The 23,271-nt window shown below is 40.9% G+C and overlaps 1 protein-coding gene across 1 annotated transcript in view; it reads right to left on the reverse strand.

Moving 5' to 3' along the window:
* Positions 1-23,271, reverse strand: part of RALA (RAS like proto-oncogene A) — a 51,574-nt gene that overhangs the window by 8,905 nt on the left and 19,398 nt on the right. The window contains exons 2-3 of the mRNA XM_073332848.1: positions 3,462-3,612; positions 1,644-1,852 (exon numbers count right to left, since the gene is read on the reverse strand). Of these exons, the coding sequence (XP_073188949.1) occupies positions 1,644-1,852; positions 3,462-3,575 (323 nt within the window). The 5' untranslated portion in view covers positions 3,576-3,612. The remainder of the gene's footprint in view (positions 1-1,643; positions 1,853-3,461; positions 3,613-23,271) is intronic.

The raw sequence follows: 23,271 nt of genomic DNA on the forward strand, positions 1-23,271 counted from the left end.
CTTCTGACAGAGTAACTTACTATTTGTAATATGTTGCTGCAACTGCCTTGAAGTTGTAATGTAATCTGCCATATTCTGAACTGAAGAAAGTTACTTGCTCTTTAAAATTGCTTCAGCTTAGACATTCCTCAGGCAGCTTATTCACATCCTTTCAGACTGAATGGATGGGGATATATGCACAACTGAAGAGGAAGGTATTTTCTTGACTTTAGAGCACAATTTTAATATTTAGCATCTTAATTACTGTTTTAGCAATAGTATCATACCATCCACTTGCAATGCTCTTTAGTTTCATCCTCAACCCACAACTCCTATTCAGATCATTCCCCCTCACTTGAAGAGGATGCTTCAAGAGATTGACTGCTTGTGCCTTGCACTTCTGCCCTTACCAGTTTGGAACCTTGTGGGCTGTCTCCCCACAAGACTTACTTTTGTTTTCTCTTGGAAGAGTAGTTTCCCCTGGAATTTTGACAAATAGCTATAAAGAGCTGTTTACTCCTTTTCACAGCATAGCCTTGCTAGATTGCACTGGGGAAGTTTGTTTTGTTTAGTTTGAGGAAGCTGGTTAAATGGAATGCTTACTTAGTGGTTTTTGATGGCACTTTATTTCCAGGAACAGAAGGTAAATGTTTAACTCAACTGTTGATCCCTTGCAGCTCCAAACATTGGGGCCCAGGAACAAACAAGATTGCATCAACAACTATACTTCAGTACCTTCTACTTATTTATAACTACTCAAATACTTTTACTATTAAGTAATCTCATTATCCTTAGAGCATTCTCTCTACTGATGTCCATGGTTGGATGATCAGTAACCACCCTCACAAAGTCATTGCGAAGTGCTGTGTGATGTTGCCAACACAGTAACTACTGTTAGAGCCAATAGTACCAACTCAGTATGGAAAACTTGTTAGCCAGAGCCCATGAATTTGGAGAATAAATCCTGCCACATGCTGCTCTCCAGGATACTTATTTTTCATACAGAAACTGAGTATGTGACCTTTTGCACAACATATATTCTAGCATATAGCAGCCAGATGTGCAATCACTGGCCTCTGTTCACTCCTATTGGTACTTGACAGGTTAAACAGGGAAGAGAACCAAAAAAGAACATGGTAGAGAACTACAATGGGTAGAACAAGCAGAGAGCAAACTAACAGCCCTGGGACAAATGCAGTTGGGGATCCAAACTGCACAGTAGCTGTGCAACCTACAAGACAGTCTGGCGCTTACTATTTATTGGTAACCATGGTCAGGCCCATCAGTTTGGATAGTAGTGCATCTGTTTATGAGTCAATTCAAGTGCCCAAAAGCCACTGAATTACATAGGCAGGCAGTCTTTTGAACCTTGCCACGTACCTGCTCTGACAGTAGTACTAAAGCTTTGTTTCATAGCATCTTAAAGACATTGGGCCAAAAATACCTGATCAGCAGAGGAAAAAACACACACGGCTGCTGTAAGTCTTGAGATGTCAGACAATACACAAGGGTGCAGTCTATGCAAACTTTCATAGATATGAAACAGCAAAAAAGACAGACTACAATAAAAGTTATTGTAAAAGAGGAATCTGACAGGTGATCAAGACCTTATTTTATGAGCTCACTAAAATATACATAAATGTGTAATCTCCCCATCAGTTTACCTGAAGTCTGCTGTAGCTGCAAAAGATTCCAGCTCTGTGATAGAGAAGACACACAGAAATCCCTCTCCACTTCGGAAGTAGTTGTCTCTAATTGCAGCATAGTCCTCCTGGCCTGCTGTATCTAATATGTCTATTTGGACTTCTTCCCCATCCAGAACTACCTTTTTTCTGTAGCTGTCTGCTTTGGTAGGTTCATAGTCTTCCACAAACTAAAAACAAAGGAACAGTATAGGATAAAGCCATATTAATATTCCCAAATAAGTGTCTAAAATAAACATCGCCATCTGGATTTTTAATGTAAAAACTAGATGAAGTAAGTTTTTCTGGGTCAGTAACAACTTCATAACTCATTTATTCAGGCCATAAGAGTACCTACATTATGGTCATATGAAAACTTGACAAAATTAAGTCAAGCCCATCTCATGCCAGCAAAATAAGATGCTCTTGTGAGGTGTATGGGCACCAGAGGTTTTCACTTCCTGCTATTACCCAAAAATAAAAATTCACACAATTTAGGGCATCTTGTCTCAGTTTCTGTAGTATTCTAGAGCATCAGCATTACACTTTTGTTGTCTTGGGTAATGTCAGAATGTCAAGCTGATTTTGAATGGAGTTGGAATATTGTTTATTTCTTGCAAGTACTCTAAAGTCACTTAAGGCTATGTCTACACTGTAGACTCCTTATGGTGGCATTTAGAATACATACATTGCAATTCCCTTTAGCACGTATATAAAAAGCAATACAGACCATGAGGCACTCCTTAGGCAAACACATGCCTGAATCTTTGGGGTATGTACCCTGCAGGGCCTCCCCCATCTACAGGGCTATTTTTAGCAGTATCGTTTCCCCCTGCCACCCAAGCCTTTCCCCAACAGTTGTAGCTACACACTGCACTGTGGATGCGGCTGGCTTTTCATTGCTGAGCATAGCTATGCATACCCTACACACTGCCACCAGTAGGGCACTTCTATAGTGCGCCCCAAGACTACTTCGCAAATCCATGGTAGTATTTTGCCTTGACAAGTGGTAAGGGAGAACAGGAATCCTATTTCTAATCTCTTTCAAAGAAGAGGTTGAGGAGCATCCCCTAATAGGGTGCAGATCCCTTCTGAACCAAATCTCCTTGATGAAGGTTGTCTAGAGCCTTGAGCGGATACAAAATCTGCATCCACAGATATCCGCAGATTTGCAGGGTTCTAAGGAGGTCATTAGAACATACAATAGTTGTTTATATAAAGAGTTTGGGAAGGATTACTGAAGACAGGGGAAAAAAAGCACACTAACTTAGTTTTTGTGCTGTTGCAGAAGCTAGAGTTACTCATTCAAAAAATGCCCTCAAGTATGATCAAGAACTTGTATGTGCAGAAATTGTTAAAGCTGTAATAGTCAAAAGGAACTTAAAGCCTCAGTTTTGGTAATGGGAGAACCAAAGCTTTTTGAAGTTTAAACACTTGAATACAGCTCGAACAACATTAGTGACTGCAAGGCTCAAATATGGTAGGGAATACTACTCCATGAGCTCTAACAGGGCGAATTGACAAGTGATCTGAAAAACTACTGACTTATGCTTTGACTAGATTTATAATCTCAAAATGGGAAGTGAGTTCAAGAAATCCTAAACATTTTTATGTTCAACTTAATGGGTAATTCATAGAATAAAGCTTTCAATTCTTCAAGCTAGTTTATTTGGACTCTTCAAAAACTAGTTTTAAATGATCATATCAATAAGCTTAATGCTATTCAACAGCCATTTCATCACTTATTTCTGAAAATGAAGTAGGATGCAAGACATTTTTATTGTAAAGTTAGATTCTTACCTCATCATACATGAACTGCAGTGTTAAAGCAGATTTTCCTACACCACCACTTCCCACCATGATTACTTTGTGTAAAGCCAAAGAATTCTGACCTTTGGGCTTATTTGCAGCCATTTTTGGATTGCAGCTATGTGACAGACGTAAACAGAATCTAGAAGGGGAAATAAAGTACTTCCATTAGTTAATGCTTGTGTACTGTTTAAACAGATAAGTTTCTTGAATACATATGTCCCTGAAACTAGTTTCAGTTGTTATCCTTAGTTTTCTTTTAGTGATTGTAAGGTATGTGCTGCATGTCTATAGGGTTCCTACTATTTTCACAACAATGATGGAGATTATCTGTTTAAAAAAACCAACCAACAAGGAAAGCTCTCTCCCATGGAACAGTGCAAACTAGCCAAAAAAGTTAGAGATCAATCACCTGCTGTGGAGTACAGCATGTTTTCTTGAATGCGGTTAAGAGTCATTTGTGTGGTCAAACTAGCAATACGTTTAAGCAAGATTTCTCTGACAAAAACTAACTCAATATCACACAAGAAAACAAGCTGTACTATACCAGCAAAGGAAGTGAGAACTCCTAGTAAATTAAGAGTGCAGTTAGCGTAGTCTTTGAATGTAAAATGAAAAACCCAGATCTGAACACAAGTTAACCCCTTACCATCAAATGGCATAGTTGTGGCAAAAAGTGGAAGAGCTTAAAGTATATTTTAGTTTAGAACCAAATCAATTTGCAGCCTTATGATGCAAAATGCTATTACTGTGCATTCAAGTACTACATTAGGGCCCAACTGTTTACAGCAAGTAAACTCACATATTATAGGAAGTCAGCAAAGGGTCATTCAAACTCCAGTAGATCTTTGTGCTCCTTTAGTTCGGTCCCTTCCTGATCGTTTAGGTGAGCGAGTACCATCCTGGCCCCCTGTTCAAGGGGGACTGGACAGTTCCCTTTAGAGTCAGCCAGTGCACTCCTAAAACAAGAGGGGGTCTACTATATAGAAGTGAGGTGTTCCCATCCTTCTAAAATATTAATGTTTTGATTCCCTCACGCTCCTTTGCTCCTTGGATTAAAATACCAAGTTGCAAACTCATCTTCAGATAGTGCAGGCTTGGGGGGAGGCAGCAGCGCCACTAGAACCCAGAGTGTAGAAAATTGTGTCTGCTGCTGGTGCATATGTATTCTCTGCTCTAGATGCAGAGATGGAGTGCTGTGCTAGGAGGGCGGCACAAGAGACAACAGGCAGGCGAAAAGGTGAGATGGAACAAAGCAGCAGGAGCTGTAGGGAGAGAGGAGGAGGAGGAGGAGCCTCTATGTACCTCTCTAGCATCTCCAGGAGCCTGAACTGATTAACACCAGCTTCTCAGGGAGCTTCCTATTTCCTACCTCTTCCCTGAGCCCACTTGAGGGGAACAGGCAGTCAACTGAAGTAGTAGGAGCCAGTTAGGCCCTTAAGACACTGATATCTTCCCTCACTCAGGCCCTGCCACCAGCCTGCTTATGTGTCCTTCAATTGAGTGTGGAAAGCCACTATAGCTAGCATAGAACAGCTGTCATGAGTGAAAGAAGGAAACACCCATCTGGGGCAGCATTCAGAAAAAGAAAGCAAAGGAAGCTTTCTATCTAAGCAGGAAGGAGCTCTGAGATATATAGGCATGTTCACGGTGAGCCTTCTGGCCCCAGTGAGGATGATATTGGTGAGGAGATGCCCGATCTTCCAGTTAGTCAGAGTGTAGGTGACCTGGCAGCTACTACAGCATACATATCTCCATCTCAAATGGATGTAACCATGCACATTCCTGAAGAAAAGTGTAGACCAGAGAAGAGTGGTGGAGGCGCAAGGAACATCTGCTGATGAGTTTAGTTCCTTAAGTTTAGATGATCCAGAACTATGGACCCACTTGAGCAGTAGCTTGGGGGACTTCCTTGTACTGCATGGGCCACAGCAAATGACAAACTTCATGTTCCCCAAAGACAATGAAAATAGAAGTTTGCATCCAACACATTACTGGTGTGAAATCCCCAATGGTGACAAAGTAGAGAGGCCATGGCTTATGTACTCAAACACCCAGAATGCTGCCCACTGCTTTTGTTGCAAACTCTTCCAGTCAAGTGTTCCAGCCACATTGGGTTCTACAGGAACACAGGCATAGAAAAAAAAATCTGTCTAGAAGTCTGGCATGCCATGAGAGGGCAGCAAATCACCAGAGAGCATTCCATAGGTGTAAAGAGCATGAGATGAGACTAAGGTAAGGCCACCATAGATGATCAGCATCAAGAGAAAATTGCATCAGTCTCTCTTTACTGGCAAAATGTTCTGAAAAGGCTCATTGCCATTGTGAGAATGCTTGCCACCCAAAACCGTATCAGCTGAATGTCCCAAACAATGGAACTTCCTTAAAATTGTGGAGCTGATGGTTAAGTTTGATGCTGTACCCCAGGAGCATCTAAGAAGAGTCACCACCCAAAAACTGTACACACCCCACTACCTTGGAAAAAATTCCAAATGAGATCACACAGTTACTGGCAACAAAAGTCAAACAGAAGATTGTGGCAAATCTGAAGTCAAGATATTATTCTTATTCTTGACTGCACACCTGACATCAGCTATACAGAACAAATGACTATGTTGCGTTTTGTAACAGAACCTAGTGAAAATGTCCCTGCAATAGTGACTATCAGAGCATTTTCTAGAATTTATTGACACTGATACTACAGGAGCTGATATGACAAATGTGCTTCTTAAAAAGCTGGAAGATACGAAAATGATAGCCGACCTGAGAGGTCAGGGCTACGATAATGGTGTCAACATGAGAGGAAAGAACAGAGTAGTGCAGACACAGATCAGAGGGTTAAACCCTCGAGTTTTTTTGTCCCATGCAGTTCTCATTCATTGAACTTGGTGGTCAGTGATGCAGCATCAGCTTCTAATGTGGCTGAATTTTTTTAATTTAATTCAAAGCATGTATTTTTCTCTGCATCAACTCATTGATAGCAAATTTTGAAGCAACATCTGCTAACATCCTTTCTGACACTGAAACCAGATTGCCACATGATGGGAAAGTTGAGTGGAGGCGATAAAGCCTATCAAACACCAAATTGGGAAGATAGATGATGCCATAGTTACCATTATGGAGGATAATGCTATGACAGGAACTGTTTGTGGGAGAACAGTGGCAGAGGGAAATGGAATCACCAGAAACACACAGAACTTCAAATTTCTGTGTTGCTTGATGTTGTGGTATGACACACTGTTTGAAATAAATTTTGTAAGCAAGAGACTAAGGTGTTGACCTTGATATATCTGGAGCAATGGAACAACTGGACAAAGCAAAGTCATACCTACAGTCTTACCGGTCAGATGAGGGATTTCAAAACATTCTGAAGAGTGTACAGAAGTTGGCCGAGGAACTTCACACTGAAGCGGTTTTCCCACCCATTCAAGAATATAAGAGTCACCGAAGATGACGACATTTTGATTATGAGGCACAGGATAATCCCATAAGAGACCCAAAACAACAATTCAAAGTTGAATTCTTTAACCAGGTGCTAGATTGTGCAATCCAGACAGTTCAAGAATGTTTCATACAGCTCAAGGAACACAGCAGTATATTTGGGATGTTGTATGATATTCCAAAACTCTTCACTATACCCGAAGACCTACACCAGCAAGGCAGGGCACATGACTACATGCACAATATTGATGTGAGTGATTCAGGTGATCAACTGAAAGCCCTTTCAAGATACATTTCAGCAGGATCAACTCCAAAGGCTGTTCTGGAATATATGTGCACAAAGATGACGACCACCCTCTTTCCAAATGCTTTTGTTGCTCTGTGCATACTTCTAACACTTCCTGTAACTGTTGCCAGTGGAGAATGCAGCTTCTCCAAGCTGAAGTTAATAAAACACATCTACGCTCCACAATGACACAGGAGAGGCTGGTTGGTCTTGCAATGATCTCAGTAGAGCATGAGCTGGCCCAGACTGGGCCTTCAGCAGGAAGCAGTTCAAATCTTTGCAAACAAGAAGGTACGGAAAGCACCACTTTGATTATTCAAACAGATAAAAATGCCAGTGTTTACTATGCAGACAAGAAAAGTTAACTTTCAAACGCCTGAACAGCAAATCTAAGTGTTGCCTTGTTCAAAAATTTTAAGTATTTTAAGTTGTTCGTTCTCCTTTATTGGGGTAGGTAGCAGAGCAGTACCATGGGAGGAGAACAGGAAGAAGGCAGAATTGAGACCTTTCAAAGTTTTGGCCCAAGCAAGGGGGCATCATTTGAGCTCCCTGCCTCAGGTGCCAAAATGTTGTGGGCCAGCCCTGCTAATATCCAACAGCTATAGAGTGACAATATTTCTGTTTTTTACCAAGTCAATTTTGGATGAAGACGTGTATACATTTAAAGCCTGATAAAGTATAAAAGACACTTATGTCAGCATAAACTCTGTCACTCAGGGCTGTGAATAAACCACCGTCGTCCCCCACATGCCACAGTTACACCAACGTAAGTGTTTGTGTGCACAGCGCTATGTCAGCAGGAGAATTTCTCCAGTGGACATAGCTTCTGCCATTTGCGGAAGCAGGTTTTTATGCCAATGGGAGAGCTCTCTCCCATAGGCAGAGTCATCACCAGACAGGGTGCAGCTGCGCTGCTGCAGTGCTGTATGGGTAGACATGGTCTTACAGCAAATAAGACTGGACACTTCATGCTAATCTTTAAGAAAAAAGATCTTTCCTACAGAGACTGGGTGAGTAGTTCAGCTGAATTCAATGGGACTGACACGCACATGTTTCTGCAGGCCATAATTAATGCCAATACCTAGGAATTTCTGATTGACTTGGTTACACTTACATTTTATAGCGCTCTAACTTGCTGGCTCAGAGGTGTGGAGGTGGATTACCAGGAGCGATGGGAGACCTCTCTACCACACTCACACTTCAAAGCGCTGCCGCAGGAGCGCTCCCGCGACAGCGCTTTGAAGTTTCCAGTGTAGCCATGCCCTTAGACTACGGTGTCTTTGAAGGCAACTGCAATATTTTAAAGAGACAGTCAACTAGGAAATTCACATTTGTCCAAAAGAAACACCACTTTAAGAGTACTATACCTGGAAGTAAGAGAAATTGTTAGTTTCAAATTACTTTGTGATAGCACTTTGTCTGTAATCATTGTTTCCTCTATAGTCTATTGTTTAAAGGCCATAAGGATTTTTCTGCTTGCATATAAATTTTAAAGTATTTGCAATTAAAAGAGTGTCAGAAGCTTTTTTTGTAGTCATTTTCAAAAGCCTTGACAGTGTCCCTAAAAGCATAACAGCTTGAATCAAGGAAATAGGTGCGAACTTAAATCAGATTGGCTAACCAGTTAGCACCATGGTCTTTGAGTCACCACGTCATCCTAGTTATTGCAGCAGATTTCAAGTACCAGTGAATTGCATTCCTACAAATGGATGAGATGAAGATTAACTTAGATACAAATTTTGCTATATAGAGTTTAAGTCTTATCAGAGATCATTTAAGTTTGTCATATACAATTACAATATAGTATTGTTTGCTATGGGAAGAGTTCCCAGGTCAGTATTCAGTTTTTGTATTAAGGTCTTAATTAAATTAGTAATCCAGAAGACAGCTCAACTAACTAAACTAGCATGTGCTGAACACCTAAAAGGACTAAGGGAGGAGTTAAACAGGAAATTAAGAGTCAGCTTTGAAAAATGCAAGCTAGACCATGGAAACACATTCTGGAACAAACATCTCATGAGACAAAGCTGAAAAGCACCAATATTAGAAGAAACCTGAGAAACCACAGCAAATTATGGGGCTAAGTCATTATGCAAAGTAGCCTGTGTCCTCTTGTTTTTTCCTACCCCCCCCCCCCAGATGTTCTGGTTTAACTTGGATTTAAACTTGGAGAGTGGTCAGTTTGGATGAGCTATTACCAGCAAGAGAGTGAGTTTGTGTGTGTATGGGGGTGAGGGGGATGTGAGAAAACCTGGATTTGTGCAGGAAATAGCCCAACTTGATTGTCATGCACATTGTGTGGAGAGTTGTCACTTTGGATGGGCTATCACCAGCAGGAGAGTGAATGTGTGTGGGGGGGTGGAGGGTGAGAAAACCTGGATTTGTGCTGGAAATGGCCCACCTGATGATCACTTTAGATAAGCTATTACCAGCAGGACAGTGGGGTGGGAGGAGGTATTGTTTCATATTCTCTGTGTATATATAAAGTCTGCTGCAGTTTCCACGGTATGCATCCAATGAAGTGAGCTGTAGCTCACGAAAGCTTATGCTCAAATAAATTGGTTAGTCTCTAAGGTGCCACAAGTACTCCTTTTCTTTTTGAGAAAGAAAAGGGTTATCTACATAAGCCATAGTAAAGAGGTCTGTCCCAAGTTGATCTGGTGCAGTGGGTAGTTTTTCAATGTTGGATTCAGGTCACTTTTAGCTATTATCCACACTAACTGAAGGCTTATACACTGTACACAAGCCTGATTGATGAGGGCTGAGCATACAAAGCCATAATCATTATGAGTTACACTTGATTTCATTCTACAGCAGAGAAGAGTTCATGTGCAGCTCCTGATGGAAAACAGACCTCTGAGGGGGATAATGCAGTTGCTGACTGTGTCCACTTCCCCACCCACTCCATTAATAAAAACCCAGTAAGATTTTTAAAAGCTTCATTTTGAAGCATTTAGAGTTGCTACACTGCTCACCCCTACCCCACACCTGGTAAGCTTACAAAAGCAACTAAATTAAGGCAAGGACATAGCTTACCAGCACAGCCATACAACAGTAGGCTCTGATGCATTGTCTACCTGAGGGAAATCTGCCTTCCCTCACCCTCTTCTGCAGAGCCCTTTACCATATTTTTCTCACACTGCTAGGTGTGGATCTCTGTAGTAACTGGCTGTGTTTGGATAGAAAAAAATCTAGTAAGTGCATATATGCAGGAAAGGTGAAACGTAGTAATACTTATGGTCGTGATGTGTGGTACTGGGAAGGTGCGCGTTTGTGGCCGGAAAAGTAGAACTCAACTGGCTTAACTTAGTTTCCTTTTGTGGAAGTAGGTATCCTGTGTAGCAACCATTACTGCTTCAAAAGTGTTTATTGTAGTACCATGTCACAATGCCCACTGTGTGTAAAGGCACAATGTCATCTCCTTATTCCCTACAGGTTCTCAGATCCTACCTCCTCATTCTGTTCCATGTACCTCAATACCAGGAAAATGACAGGCCAGAGTTCAGAAAACAATGAAAAGGGTATTGTCGAAACCACAGGTTCCCAAACTTGGTTAGCAGCTTGTTCAGGGTAAGTCCCTGGTGGGCCGTGAGACGCTTTGTTTACCTTTATTTAACGGTGTTAAGTATATTTAAAAGTGTTTTTAATTTATAAAGGAGGGGTTGCACTCAGAGGCTTGCTATGTGAAAGGGGTCATCAGTACTGAAGTTTGAGAACCATTGACAATATGCCGTAAGTCTTCAGAAAATAACTCTTGGGAGTTATTGGGTAGAAACAAGGGTCTGATGGGGACTATAAAGAGACTATCGGATTACATAGTGTTTAAAGCTTTATTAGAACCTATTCCTATAGTGCTTAAATGAATTAGTTACAGAAAAATTTACAGACTATAAAATGCATATTTGCTTCTTCCTTGATGCATGCCTGACTCTTGCACTGAAATTTTCAAGAGGCAGAAGCTCCAAAAAATGCCTCCCAGTTTATCAGAAAAAGTCCTCCCACTCAGCATGGTGTGTTCCAATTTAGGTTCAACAAGTCCATGAGGAGAAAATGTTGGGTAAGTTAAGCTTTTTTGAAACATGAAGCACGCTTGTTCGTTTCAGAGTCTTCTCATTTGTAGGAATAAATTCCTTGTATTAGACTAGAGTAAGTACGACAAAAGTTTCAGAAAGTAACAGCAAAATAGAACTAGCTATAAAACATGGGCATCTGACACACGGAGATAAATTACAATGCGAACTTACATTCAAGATTTCTGGTAGGATTTTTTTCACATGACTTGTCAGTTATTTCTTTCCTCTGAGGTCTCTCAATGCCCTATACCTGCTGAGCTTTGTCTTAGTCCTCTCCCTTTTGGACTTTCATAGGAAATTAGGCACACCCATTCCTTACAAGGGCCTCATTCCTTTCTCTACTAGCTGAAAAATGTAAACAAAGGAAACATGACCACGAGCAACCCCTTTGTTCATGGCAGGGATGTCATTTTTTCCTTGGTGGAGTAAGCTCCCCATCTTATTGAAATAAAGAAAATTTCTAGAACAAGTTGAGAACTCTGTTAGCTAGTTTGGGATAATAAATGTATTCTGGATTCAAGTTTAACAGGAATCACTTTCAAGTTGTTATACTTGTGCGTTCTCATGCTTGCACCTCAGAACTCCCCTCCTGTGTGCTTACGAACACAGTAAAACCTCAGTTTGATGACCCTGTCCTACTTAACCCAATACCTAATCTTATTTTGGCTCCTTGAAAGCTAGTGGGGGGGAGGGTTAGTAGTACAAAAGCATGGGGTTAGAAATTGAGGTATTCATGTTTGTGACATATGAATAATGATGTCAGATTCTCCAGTGAGAAGGATTTATATGATCACTGCATAGTTTAGAAGTAGCCAGAAATTATGAAAATTCCTTTGCTGTGACTGTCTGGCAGCGAACCTAGACACAGTTTGCCATCTTCAGACTCTGTAGTTGAGAAAACATGGTTGTGGAAATCTGAACCCTGCAGATAAAGTTCAGGAAATCACAAAGGCAGTTATGGGATCAGTAACTGCAGAATGTTGTGGATGAGAATTACATTTTTAGTACAAGATTTTAATTTTCAGCCACTAACACATTCAGGTGGCTTGTAAGTGCATAAAGAGGAATCTCAAATCTTTAACACAGTATACTGAAGATACAGAATTTGCTAAATTAACAGGGCTGGCGACCTGAGGATACTTCTAATTTATATGACATTGAGAGAAATGGAAATCATTCAAACATCTAAATTAAAGAAGCTCTTCAGGGAGTTGCCAGTTTGCTTCTCATATGTCCCAATGAGCTGTAAAGTTTCTGATGTCCTGCTATCCTATTCAGACTAATGATACCCAAAATGATCCAGGAACTTGTGGTGGTATCAGAGTTAGAATGAAAGTTTATAACAGCAAAGGAAAAAAACTTCATATACACTGACTGCCAGAGACTGTATAGGATAGGTTTTCTAACAGAATAAAAAAATTTGCTTTGGGATAACACCTAAACATGAAAGTCAAAAATTACCCAGGCCATTTATTCACTGCAGGAGTTAATTATTACACTGCTACAGAACGCAGTTCTTTAACCAGCTCTGCTTCACAATTACCCGAGTTTCTGGTAAACTGCCTATTGTTGGCCAACCAATGTGAGGTCTTAATTCCATAAAGTTGAGTGTAATGTGTTAGCTTGAATGCTGCATCTAGCCACATGGAACATTTCAGGGAATGTTCTAGGCCCGAACAGGTAGAACCCTATTAGTTTGGTGATAAAGCCAAAAAAGAGGGAAATTGGGAACATTAAGTCCCTTGAATCTAGTTACAGTCAACAGCTTCAACCACATTGTAATGAGAATGGGGGACACTGAGGTTTTGAGAGATGGGGGAATGGAAGGAGCCTCTGGGAAGTGGCATGAGCTCAGCCTACAGAAGCAACTGATATAATGGTGCTTTATGACTGGTTTAGCTCATTTCCCTTCCTGCACAGTAGTAAGCTACACTGGTATAGCTTTATACTGACAACTGTGTCCACTTTGGGCAGTTGTACCAGTATAGTTAAAGCCTACAGAACCCAAGCATTTTTAGACATTCTGATTTAAGCCGCTCAATTTTGGAGGCATGATTTTTGAATACTTGGGGTTGATAGCTATACCAACTAGTACTAGTTTAGTTAAACTGGTGAGAATCTGTGTGGAACCTTTTGGTTTAGCTTAATCCTCGTCCTAATTAATTTAAAATAACCCTAAATAAGCCATTTAAACCACAATAAGTATCCACATAGGGATTTGCAGTATTTTAGATGGTCTAAATTCACAGTTAAAAAAGCCGCATCCTTCCATACAGAGAAAGGTTATACAAATCCCAGGTGCATACGGTCATGTGTCTTGTCATCTTATCAAAAGACTTCAAGAGTCATGCTCAGCCCAAGATCTTCTGCATCATCCTTCTTTGCGATTTAAGTCGGCTTCCACTGCACAGGATAATCAATGCATGGGTGACAGTTCACAAGCTCCTACAGGTGCCTGCAGCTCTACTGTTCTTTAAAGTTCAGAACTCAACTCCTCACTATCACTGAGGCATTAACAGAGACAAGGCAAGTGTCCATTCTACCTGGATGTTTCCTAGTAATGCAGCTGGTTGAGTACCTTTAAACGTCAACTCCTTTGGGGAGCCAAGAGTTAGAATTAAGCAGCAACTTCCTAAATGAAAGGAGGTGTATTTTTCCAAGATACTGAACAAAGTCATTGTTAAACAAAGAATCTTGACACTACAAGAGAAGATTTCTGAGAAATATTTCATTAAGCTACTTCCTCAGTCCCATCTAAAACAGCAGAAAAATTACTGACTGTTCAAACTTTCATAGAATGGACATTAAGGTTCTAAAACTGGAGACTTAAGTGTTCAACTTAAGAGTGCAGAAAAGGGTGCAAGTAAGTTGTTAGTTTACTTATAAGCTATTCATGCAAGAGTTAGCAATGCCCCTCTGTTAGTAACTGTTAAAGCTGTGAACAAAACAGGTATTTCCTAGTTAACAATTGCTTCAGATGTTAAATTTATAGTAATTACAGTAGATATGGTTCCAAGTTCTTCCATTGTTGATAGGCTAACATCATATACTTAACCTTTGCCCTCCCATTGCTTTATGAACTTTCTTGTACATATAACAAGGTGGGTTTTCCGGTCATGTAAAGGATATTTCAGGCATCTAGGCCTTTGCAGACCAGGCTTACTATATTTTGTGCATTTGAAGTTGATCCCAAACCACCACCACCACATTTTGGACTGAAGTTCCAAATTCTGTACCTTTCAGATATTTAAATTTAGCCTGTACATGCTTGTGATTTGATGTCAAGCTTACATCTGATCATTTCAGATTTGTCACCACAGCATCTCAAAAGCTTTAGCAGTTTTTTCATTATATTTTATCTTACAGTAAATATAAAAAGTATCACCCCAATGGACGGTAAAGCTAATTGTTTTATCACAACCTTGTCAAGGTGCCCCACAAAATGCCAAAAAATATAATACGGTGATTTCATAGTGGAGCCATGCAGTGATCAGAACAAAACCTAAAGGTTGTCTGCCCTATTCCTCACAGTCTGCCCTAAGAGTAGCATTCTCAATATGGCCCATCCAGGCACTGCGGTTACAGTTAGATATTAGGAATTTTTTTAAAACTGTAATGATAGTTGAGCACCAGAATAGGCTTCGAAAGGAGGTTGTGGAATCCCCTTCATTGGACGATTTTTAAGACCAGATTGTACAAACACCTGTCAACAATGGTCTAGAGTTACTTAGAGGAGTCCAATGGCACCTTAAAGACTAACAGATTTATTTGGGCATAAGCTTTCGTGGGTAAAAAACCACTTCTTCAGTCTTTCAGGTGACATTGTGTGGATACAGACTAACGGTGTGGATTGCACCCTCAGCAAGTTTCTGGATGACACTAAACTGGGAGGAGTGGTAGATACGCTGGAGGGTAGGGATAGGATACAGAGGGACCTAGACAAATTGGAGGATTGGGCCAAAAGAAATCTGATGAGGTTCAACAAGGACAAGTGCAGAGTCCTGCACTTAGGATGGAAGAATCCAATGCACCGCTACAGGCTAGGGACCGAATGGCTAGGCAGCAGTTCTGCAGAGAAGGACCTAGGGGTGACAGTGGACGAGAAGCTGGATATGAGTCAACAGTGTGCCCTTGTTGCCAAGAAGGCCAATGGCATTTTGGGGTGTATAAGCAGGGGCATTGCCAGCAGATCGAGGGACTGATCGTTCCCCTCTATTCGACAGTGGTGAGGCCTCATCTGGAGTACTGTGTCCAGTTTTGGGCCCCACACTACAAGAAGGATGTGAAAAAATTGGAGAGTCCAGCGAAGGGCAACAAAAATGATTAGGGGACTGGAACACATGAGTTATGAGGAGAGGCTGAGGGAACTGGGATTGTTTAGTCTACGGAAGAGAAGAATGAGGGGGGATTTGATAGCTGCTTTTAACTACTTGAAAGGTGGATCCAAAGAGGATGGATCTAGACTATTCTCAGTGATAGCAGATGACAGGACAAGGAGTAATGGTCTCAAGTTGCAGTGGGGGAGGTTTAGATTGGATATTAGGAAAAACTTTCACTAGGAGGGTGGTGAAACACTAGAATGCGTTACCTACGGAGGTGGTGGAATCTCCTTCCTTAGAAGTTTTTTAAGGCCTGCCTTGACAAAGCCCTGGCTGGGATGATTTAGTTGGGGATTGGTCCTGCTTTTGAGCAGGGGGTTGGACTAGATGACCTCCAGAGGTCCCTTCCAACTCTGTTATTCTATGATTCTATGAAATGTGAAGAGATGGACTGAGATGACAAGGAACGGGCGCCATATCCTAGGAGTCCTAAAAGTAAAGGACTGGTTACATACAGTGAAACTATAGGAAAACAGTGTAAATTAGCACTAGCTGAATACTCAAGCTGATTTCTAACCAGTTTTCCTAGTACTCCATGGCATATTTGCAAGACTTTGTACAACCAAGTTGCTAAGAACTAAAATGGAAAAGGTCAAACAGGATAGCACTAAGGTTACTTCCAAGAGCAAGCTTACTTTAGCAGCCCAGGCAACTTTAAAAACAAAAAATCCACAGGTATCTTCAGACATGACAGTTTACATGTTACTAACTTGTGTCTAGATCTGTGTGCACAAAAGATAAGTATACTAATTAAAGAACATTGGCTGTGTCCTAGCTTCCCCCATGTAAATTCATCTTAGGAAGTGGCAGTGCCAAATTCAACATATACTAATTTTCTTAAGGCATTTGAAGATTACTAGTAAAATGGTGGGCAAGTCTATGCTTGTTTTAAGGCCACAAAGATCTACAAATTTACAAGCAAAATCACCTTGGAAAGATCCATCGTGAAGAACTCTGAAAATATGAGAGGCATCATAATGTTCAGAACAGTTCTCTACATAAACCATAACCAATTCTTAGACAAGCATGCTCAATATAAAGTACTTCATATATGTTATGTTGTCACAGATCCACAGGATCTGTGCTATGCCCTACCTTTTAAACAGACCCCTGATCCCCCTTCAGCGTGCCAGACCCTACAAAGTGTCCCACTATTCTCTAAACAGTAGGCCACATGGCCACACTGCTGCCCCAAGACTGAGCATCTGGGATCCAGCATTCCTCTTTCACACCATGAGCTCTGACTAGTAAGTCCAACAGAAAAACTCTTGTTCAGGGACATTTTGCCCTTTTCAGAGATCAATGCACCTATCTGTCATGACACCAGACAGCCTTTTGAAAACAGATTAGGGTTTTTTGTGCGTTTGTTTTTCAAAGTAAACTGGAACACAGTACTGGGAAGTTTTTAGGTTAGTATAAAGAAGCAAAGGGTAAGACCGAGCCAGGGCTCTCCATGGAACCATTTTAGTTTCCTCTCTGGTTCTGTCCCTGTGTATCTCAGTCCCAGATAAAAGAAAAGGAGTACTTGTGGCACCTTAGAGACTAAAATTTGAGCATAAGTTTTTGTGAGCTACAGCTCACTTCATCGGATGCATTCAGTGGAAAATCCCCACTATATTTTCCACTGAATGCATCCGATGAAGTGAGCTGTAGCTCACCAAAGCTTATGCTCTAATAAATTTGTTAGTCTAAGGTGCCACAAGTACTCCTTTTCTATTCACGAATACAGACTAACACGGCTGCTACTCTGAAACCAGTCCCAGATAAGCGGTCATGTCTGTCAATGTCAGCTCTTAGCCTGTCACTTCTTGGTCCATTGTTCTCTTCCTGCTGACCCATGCTGACTTCATTGTTTTCTATTTTTAGGTGTTAAATATTCATGGGGTTCATGTCTTTCTAGATTCTCCATTAATATAGGTCAGTGTCAGCCAGTCCTCAATGACCCATTTACACCCCCCCAGACAGTTGTGACATAGCCACCTCATGTCTCCTGTTCTGCACTGAGAGAGCAACTTAACCCTTTCGCATCCACTGGGTATCAATCCCTAATCAAGTCACTACCATGCATGAAAACGACAGAAAATTCCCACTTCACATAGGAAGAGTAACAGTGACATGAACACAGCCAGAAGTGTCAGTTCAAGAACAGTTGCATATATACCACCTGTATTTGATGTTTGATCAAGGACAGCACAAAAAGCAGTCTATTTTGTGACTAAACTAGGGCTGTCAGATGATTAAAAAAATTAAGCATGATTAATAAAATTGCAATTAATAGTGCAATCATGCTGTTAAATAGACCACCATTTATTTAAATATTTTTGGGTTTTTTCCACATTTTCAAATAAATGGATTTCAGTTATGCAGAATACAAAGTATACAATGCTCACTTTATATTTTATTACAAATATTTGCACTGTAAAAATGATAAAGCAAATAGCATTTCAATTCACCTCATAAAAGTACTGTAGTGCAATTTCTTTATCATGAAAGTGCAACTTACAAATGTAGTTGTTACACCTAACTGCACTCAAAAATTAAACAATGTAAAACAAGTCCACTCAGTTCTACTTCTTGTTCAGCCAATTGAACAGAGAAACAAGTTGGTTTACATTTATAGGAGATAATGCTGCCCACTTAATTACAATTTCACCTGAAAGTGAAAACAGGTGTTCACATGGCACTATTGTAGTGGCATGGCGAGATATTTACATGCCAGATGCACTAAAGATTCATATGCCTCTTTTCAGCCATGTTCCAGAGGACATGCTTCCATGCTGATGACACTTGTTAAAATGTTAATTAACTTCTTGACAATTCTCTCCCAAGGAGTTCAGTATGTTTCCTGCTTTGCTTTACCCGCATTTTGCCATATAATTTCATATTATAGCAGCCTCAGGTGATGACCTAGCACATGTTCATTCTAAGAACACTTACATTGGTATCTTCTTTGTATTTGTCAAATTTGCAATGTTAAATTTCTAAAGATCGCTACAGCACTCTACTCAAGATTTAAGAATATGAAGTGCCTTCCAAAAAAATCTAAGGGTGAGGTGTGGAGCATGCTTTCAGAAGTCTTCGAGCAGCACTCTGATGCAGAAGCTACAGAACCCAAACCACCAAAAAAGAAAGTCGACCTTTTGCTGGTGGCATCTGCATCAGATGATGAAAACACGCTGCTTTGGATAGTTATCAAGCAGAACCTGTCATCAGCATGGATGCATGTCCTCTGGAATGGTGGTTGGAGCATCAAGGAACAAATGAATCTTTAGCTCATCTGGTATGTAAATGTCTTGTGATGCTGGCTACAACAGTGCCATGCAAAGGCCTGTTCTTGCTTTCAGATGACATTGTAAACAAGAAGCAGGCAGCATTATCTTCTGCAAATGGTAACCAAATTTGTTTGAGTGATTGGCTGAACAAGAAGTAGATTGGACTTGTAGGCACTAAAGTTTTACTTTTTTTTTTAAATGCAGGTTTTTGTACATCTACATTTGTAAGTTCAACTTTCATGATAAAGAGATTGTACTACAGTATTTGTATTAGGTGAACTGCAAAAATAATTTACAGTGCAAATAATAAAAATATGAAGTGAGCACTGTACACTTTGTATTCTGTGTTGTACTTGAAATTGATATATTTGAAAATGTAGAGAAACATCCCAAAATATTGACTAAATTTCAATCGGTATTCTATTGTTTAACAGCATGATTAATCATGATTGAGTTAATTGCTTGAGTTAACTGCAATCAACAGCCCTAGAACACACACACACACAAATCAACACACACATGGAAATCTGATCTTGCATTCTGGAAGTACAGTCATGTGGCCATGAAGTTAATCCTGCCTAGATGCAGGAGGAAAGACCAAGAAGGGGACCATATAAATACGTGCCTCATGTGTTTTCCTGGAAGAATACTTAAACTAGATCTCAAGACATGCATGTTTGTTGCCCAAGCTTTGCTCCCCACTTATTTGAATGGCAGGAAGAGAGGCATGTGAAAGTATCTGATTACTTTCATAGTGTCATGAAACTACTGTAGTTTTATTCCACATTCCTATACATACAAAAGCTATGTCATATTGACAATCAAACTCCTTCTGAAGACTCCCAGTTGCTTTAACACTATTACTGTTTAGTTTTCCAAAGTAATACTCTGGAACATTAACAGTTATACACTAAGAATGTCCCAAAATCAGGAACAATGTGAATTACTGACCACCACAAATATTAATGCCAATATTTGTACTTTGCTTGAATGAAAAAGTTTAACCCCATCAGGCTGAATTTCACCTTACTAGATAAAATGAAAGTTTGTTTGTAAGTTCTAAGACCATAAAGGACCACTGATCTGCCCAGAATGCCTGTATAACACAGGCCAAATAACGTCTATCAGGTGAAGTTATCCATGAAATTTGTACAAGTTCCATCATGTGATAGCTAATCAATCAAGAACTTGTTCTATTCAGGCAAAGGCCAGAACACAGAAATGGAAGTTACACACCTAACACAAGTCTACAATATGCCAAAAACCTTGGTGAATTCAGTAGTGTTTAGCCAATCTACAGTACAGTGTTTGGTTCTGGCATTTACAATGGCATTGCTTGGCTATTTTTACATATACACAACATAGCATGTCACAATGAAAACCAATTCTAATGTTATTAGAAGAGAGTGAATAATTTGCTACAACTTCGAGTTATTTTGCTTAGTTAGCAATCCATATGGTATTAGGACAAAACCGTCAGAACACATGACCCTCACTTTCAGGATATTTGTACAGACTATGAAATTAAGCATCAGATTAATTAATAGAAATTGTGGCAAGTGACCAATGCTACTGTGGTGGGTCCCGTGCTTTTCCTTAGCATGGTGGATCAGGGTGCTGCCCCTTGCCCCTATTCTTGGGCATTGTGGGTTCTGCTTGTGCCCCAGTGGGGGGAGGAAGAAGAGTGGGGAAAGGACCTGCCCCCTCCTCTGGGTTCCAGCCCCTGCAGCTTTGCAGGCTGCTTACCCTCTTTCTGCTTGGGCAGGGTTTCCCTTCCCCTGGTTAACAGTATTCCTTCAACTCTAGTCAACTGTCCTTCCTCTCCCTTGTCTGACTGAAGCAGGGGGTTTGTTAGGTCTTGGGCAGGGCCTTAATTGGCTCCAGGTGCTCTAATTACCCTGTACTAACCCTCTCCTTAGTCCACAGAGAATAAGACTCTGATCTTCCTAGGGCTTATATACCTCCCATCACTCTCCTGCTGCCCTCTGGCCCCACTAGATCACAAAATAGAGAGGTCATTTAGTCCAGCCCCCTGCACTGAGAATCAGGTATACTTACAGTTTAACTCAGGGGTGGGCAAACTTTTTGGCCCGAGGGCCACATTGGGGTGCAAAACTGTATGGAGGGCCAGGTAGGGAAGGCTGTGCCTCCCCAAAGAGCCTGGACCCTGCCCCCATCCACCCTCCCCGCTTCCTGCCCCCCTCAGACTCTCCCCCCCCACCCCCATGCTCCTTGTCTCCTGACTGCTCCCTCCCAGGGCCTCTGCCCCTAACTCCCCAGCACTCCACCCCCATCTAACCTCCCCCCGCACAGAACCTCTGCCCTATCCAACCACCCGTTCCCCATCCCCTGACCATCCGCTCCCAGGACCCCCCACCCCTAACTGGATAGGGGGTGGGGTCCTGAGGAGGGCAACCATCCCCGGCCCCCTTACCAGCCCCCAGAACCCTCTGCCCCTTATCTCACTCCACCACCCCCCCCTTACCATGCTGCTCAGAGCAGCACGTCTGGGAGCTGTGCCAGAGCAAGACATGCTGCTTAGAGCGCTGCCCGCACAGTAGCATGGCTGTGGGGCGGGGGGACAGTAGGGAAGGGGCCAGGGGCTCAGGGGCTGGGCAGGATGGTCCCATTGGCCAGATGTAGCCTGCGGGCTGTAGTTTGCCCACCTCTGGTCTAACCTGTTCTTAAACACTTTCAGTGATGGGGATTCCACAACTTCTCTTGGAAGTCTGCTCCAGTGCATAACTATTCTTAGAGAGAGTGAGAGTTTTTGCTATTAAGTAAACAATCTCTTGCTGCAGATTTAGCAGATTACTGCTTGTCCTACCTTCAGCAGACATGGAGAACAATTGATTTGTGAATGTAATTCTCAATTTCTCAAGGTTCAGATTAAACACTTTCAAATTAATGGTTTTTGGGTAGATGCCAAATCTATTTCTGTTCACAGCTCCAAATATGATGGGTCTCAATCATAACTGGGTGCTCCTGTAAACAGTACTCCAAAAAGCAAACATCTATTTTAGTGGCTACAGAGATTGATAAAAGGGGCCGGAAACAAGTACTCTTGAAAATGCCAACACTTTTGCATGGAAGGTTGTAGTGCAGGAAATGCTGGCATGTGGGACAGGGCTCCTGTTACCCAATCCATGATGCCACCAAATTAATGTTCTATGAATGTTATGTTGCGAAGTGTTACAGCTGGCCTACATGTCTGCTAGTTATTGAATGTGTAGAGTACAATATACATGGCATTCATCTTGAATCCAGTGTAGAGTTCTACTGGATTGTGTTTCCAGAGATCGCTAATTTTAGCAAATATCCAGCAACAGTAACTGAATTTCACTAGTGAATTCTCACTTGAGAGAACAGGTTACTCTATTAAAGAAAAAAAATCAAAGACTTTACCATCCAATTACAAGCAAAAAAAAGAGTGACTACCTCACGATACTAGTGTAAACTCATAGTACTTATTCAGACTTAATATGTATTTGTTTAGGAACTCTCCCTCTACTATTTTACACAAGTCAGTGGCAAACTGCTTTTCCTGAAATTCTAGATATTGATTTTTTTCATTCACGACCAACAGGATTTCATTATGAGGGCTTTACTGAGTGCACAGGTTGCTTCTCATGGGGAGTGCAGACACACCAAGACTTACAATTAACCTTTGAATACTTGGCTCAAGAGCACAAGCAGTCACATAATGTTACAGCATACAACTACGGATGTAAGAGGAAATCAGAACACAGACTAATCTCTCCCCTCCTGAATTTTTAGTGTTTCCCAAAGGGCTAAACTAAAACCTTTTCAAACTAGATTTGAAGTTAACCTACAGTTTCTTGGTAATGAAAATTACCCATCCAAATAGATGTAAAAGCTATATGTCATTGATTCAAATTCTACTGTGAGGCCTAAGCAAGGTTCAAGATAAATTTGGCAGTGATAGGATACCATGTAATAGCTAATTTACTAGCTATGGCCCTAAGACATGCTGGGGGTGGAATCAAAAGTATTAGATCTGAAATCTGTCCTAGAAGGAAGCTGTAGATTAATAGTCCAAGGGTAGTTTATATATTAGTGTCCGGAACACTATATTAGGTGGTTTTGCTCTTTTCCCTGACAGAAATAAAGATAGGAAAGTTGGTTTTCCTCTCAGTACTATAGCAGAGCTTTCCAAATGTAATTGGAAATACATTGGAAATTGCATATTACACTAAAGATGAGGGGAGAATTCAATTTAAAAAAGTCTGACACCATCTTCCTACAGGAATTTTAAAAAGTAAAAGCACTACAATATCTGCATTTAAAGAATCACTTACATTTTAAACCAAAGAGATCATATTTATTAAC

The sequence above is a fragment of the Lepidochelys kempii genome, chromosome 2, assembly GCF_965140265.1.
Source record: "Lepidochelys kempii isolate rLepKem1 chromosome 2, rLepKem1.hap2, whole genome shotgun sequence".
Classification (NCBI taxonomy): domain Eukaryota; kingdom Metazoa; phylum Chordata; order Testudines; family Cheloniidae; genus Lepidochelys; species Lepidochelys kempii.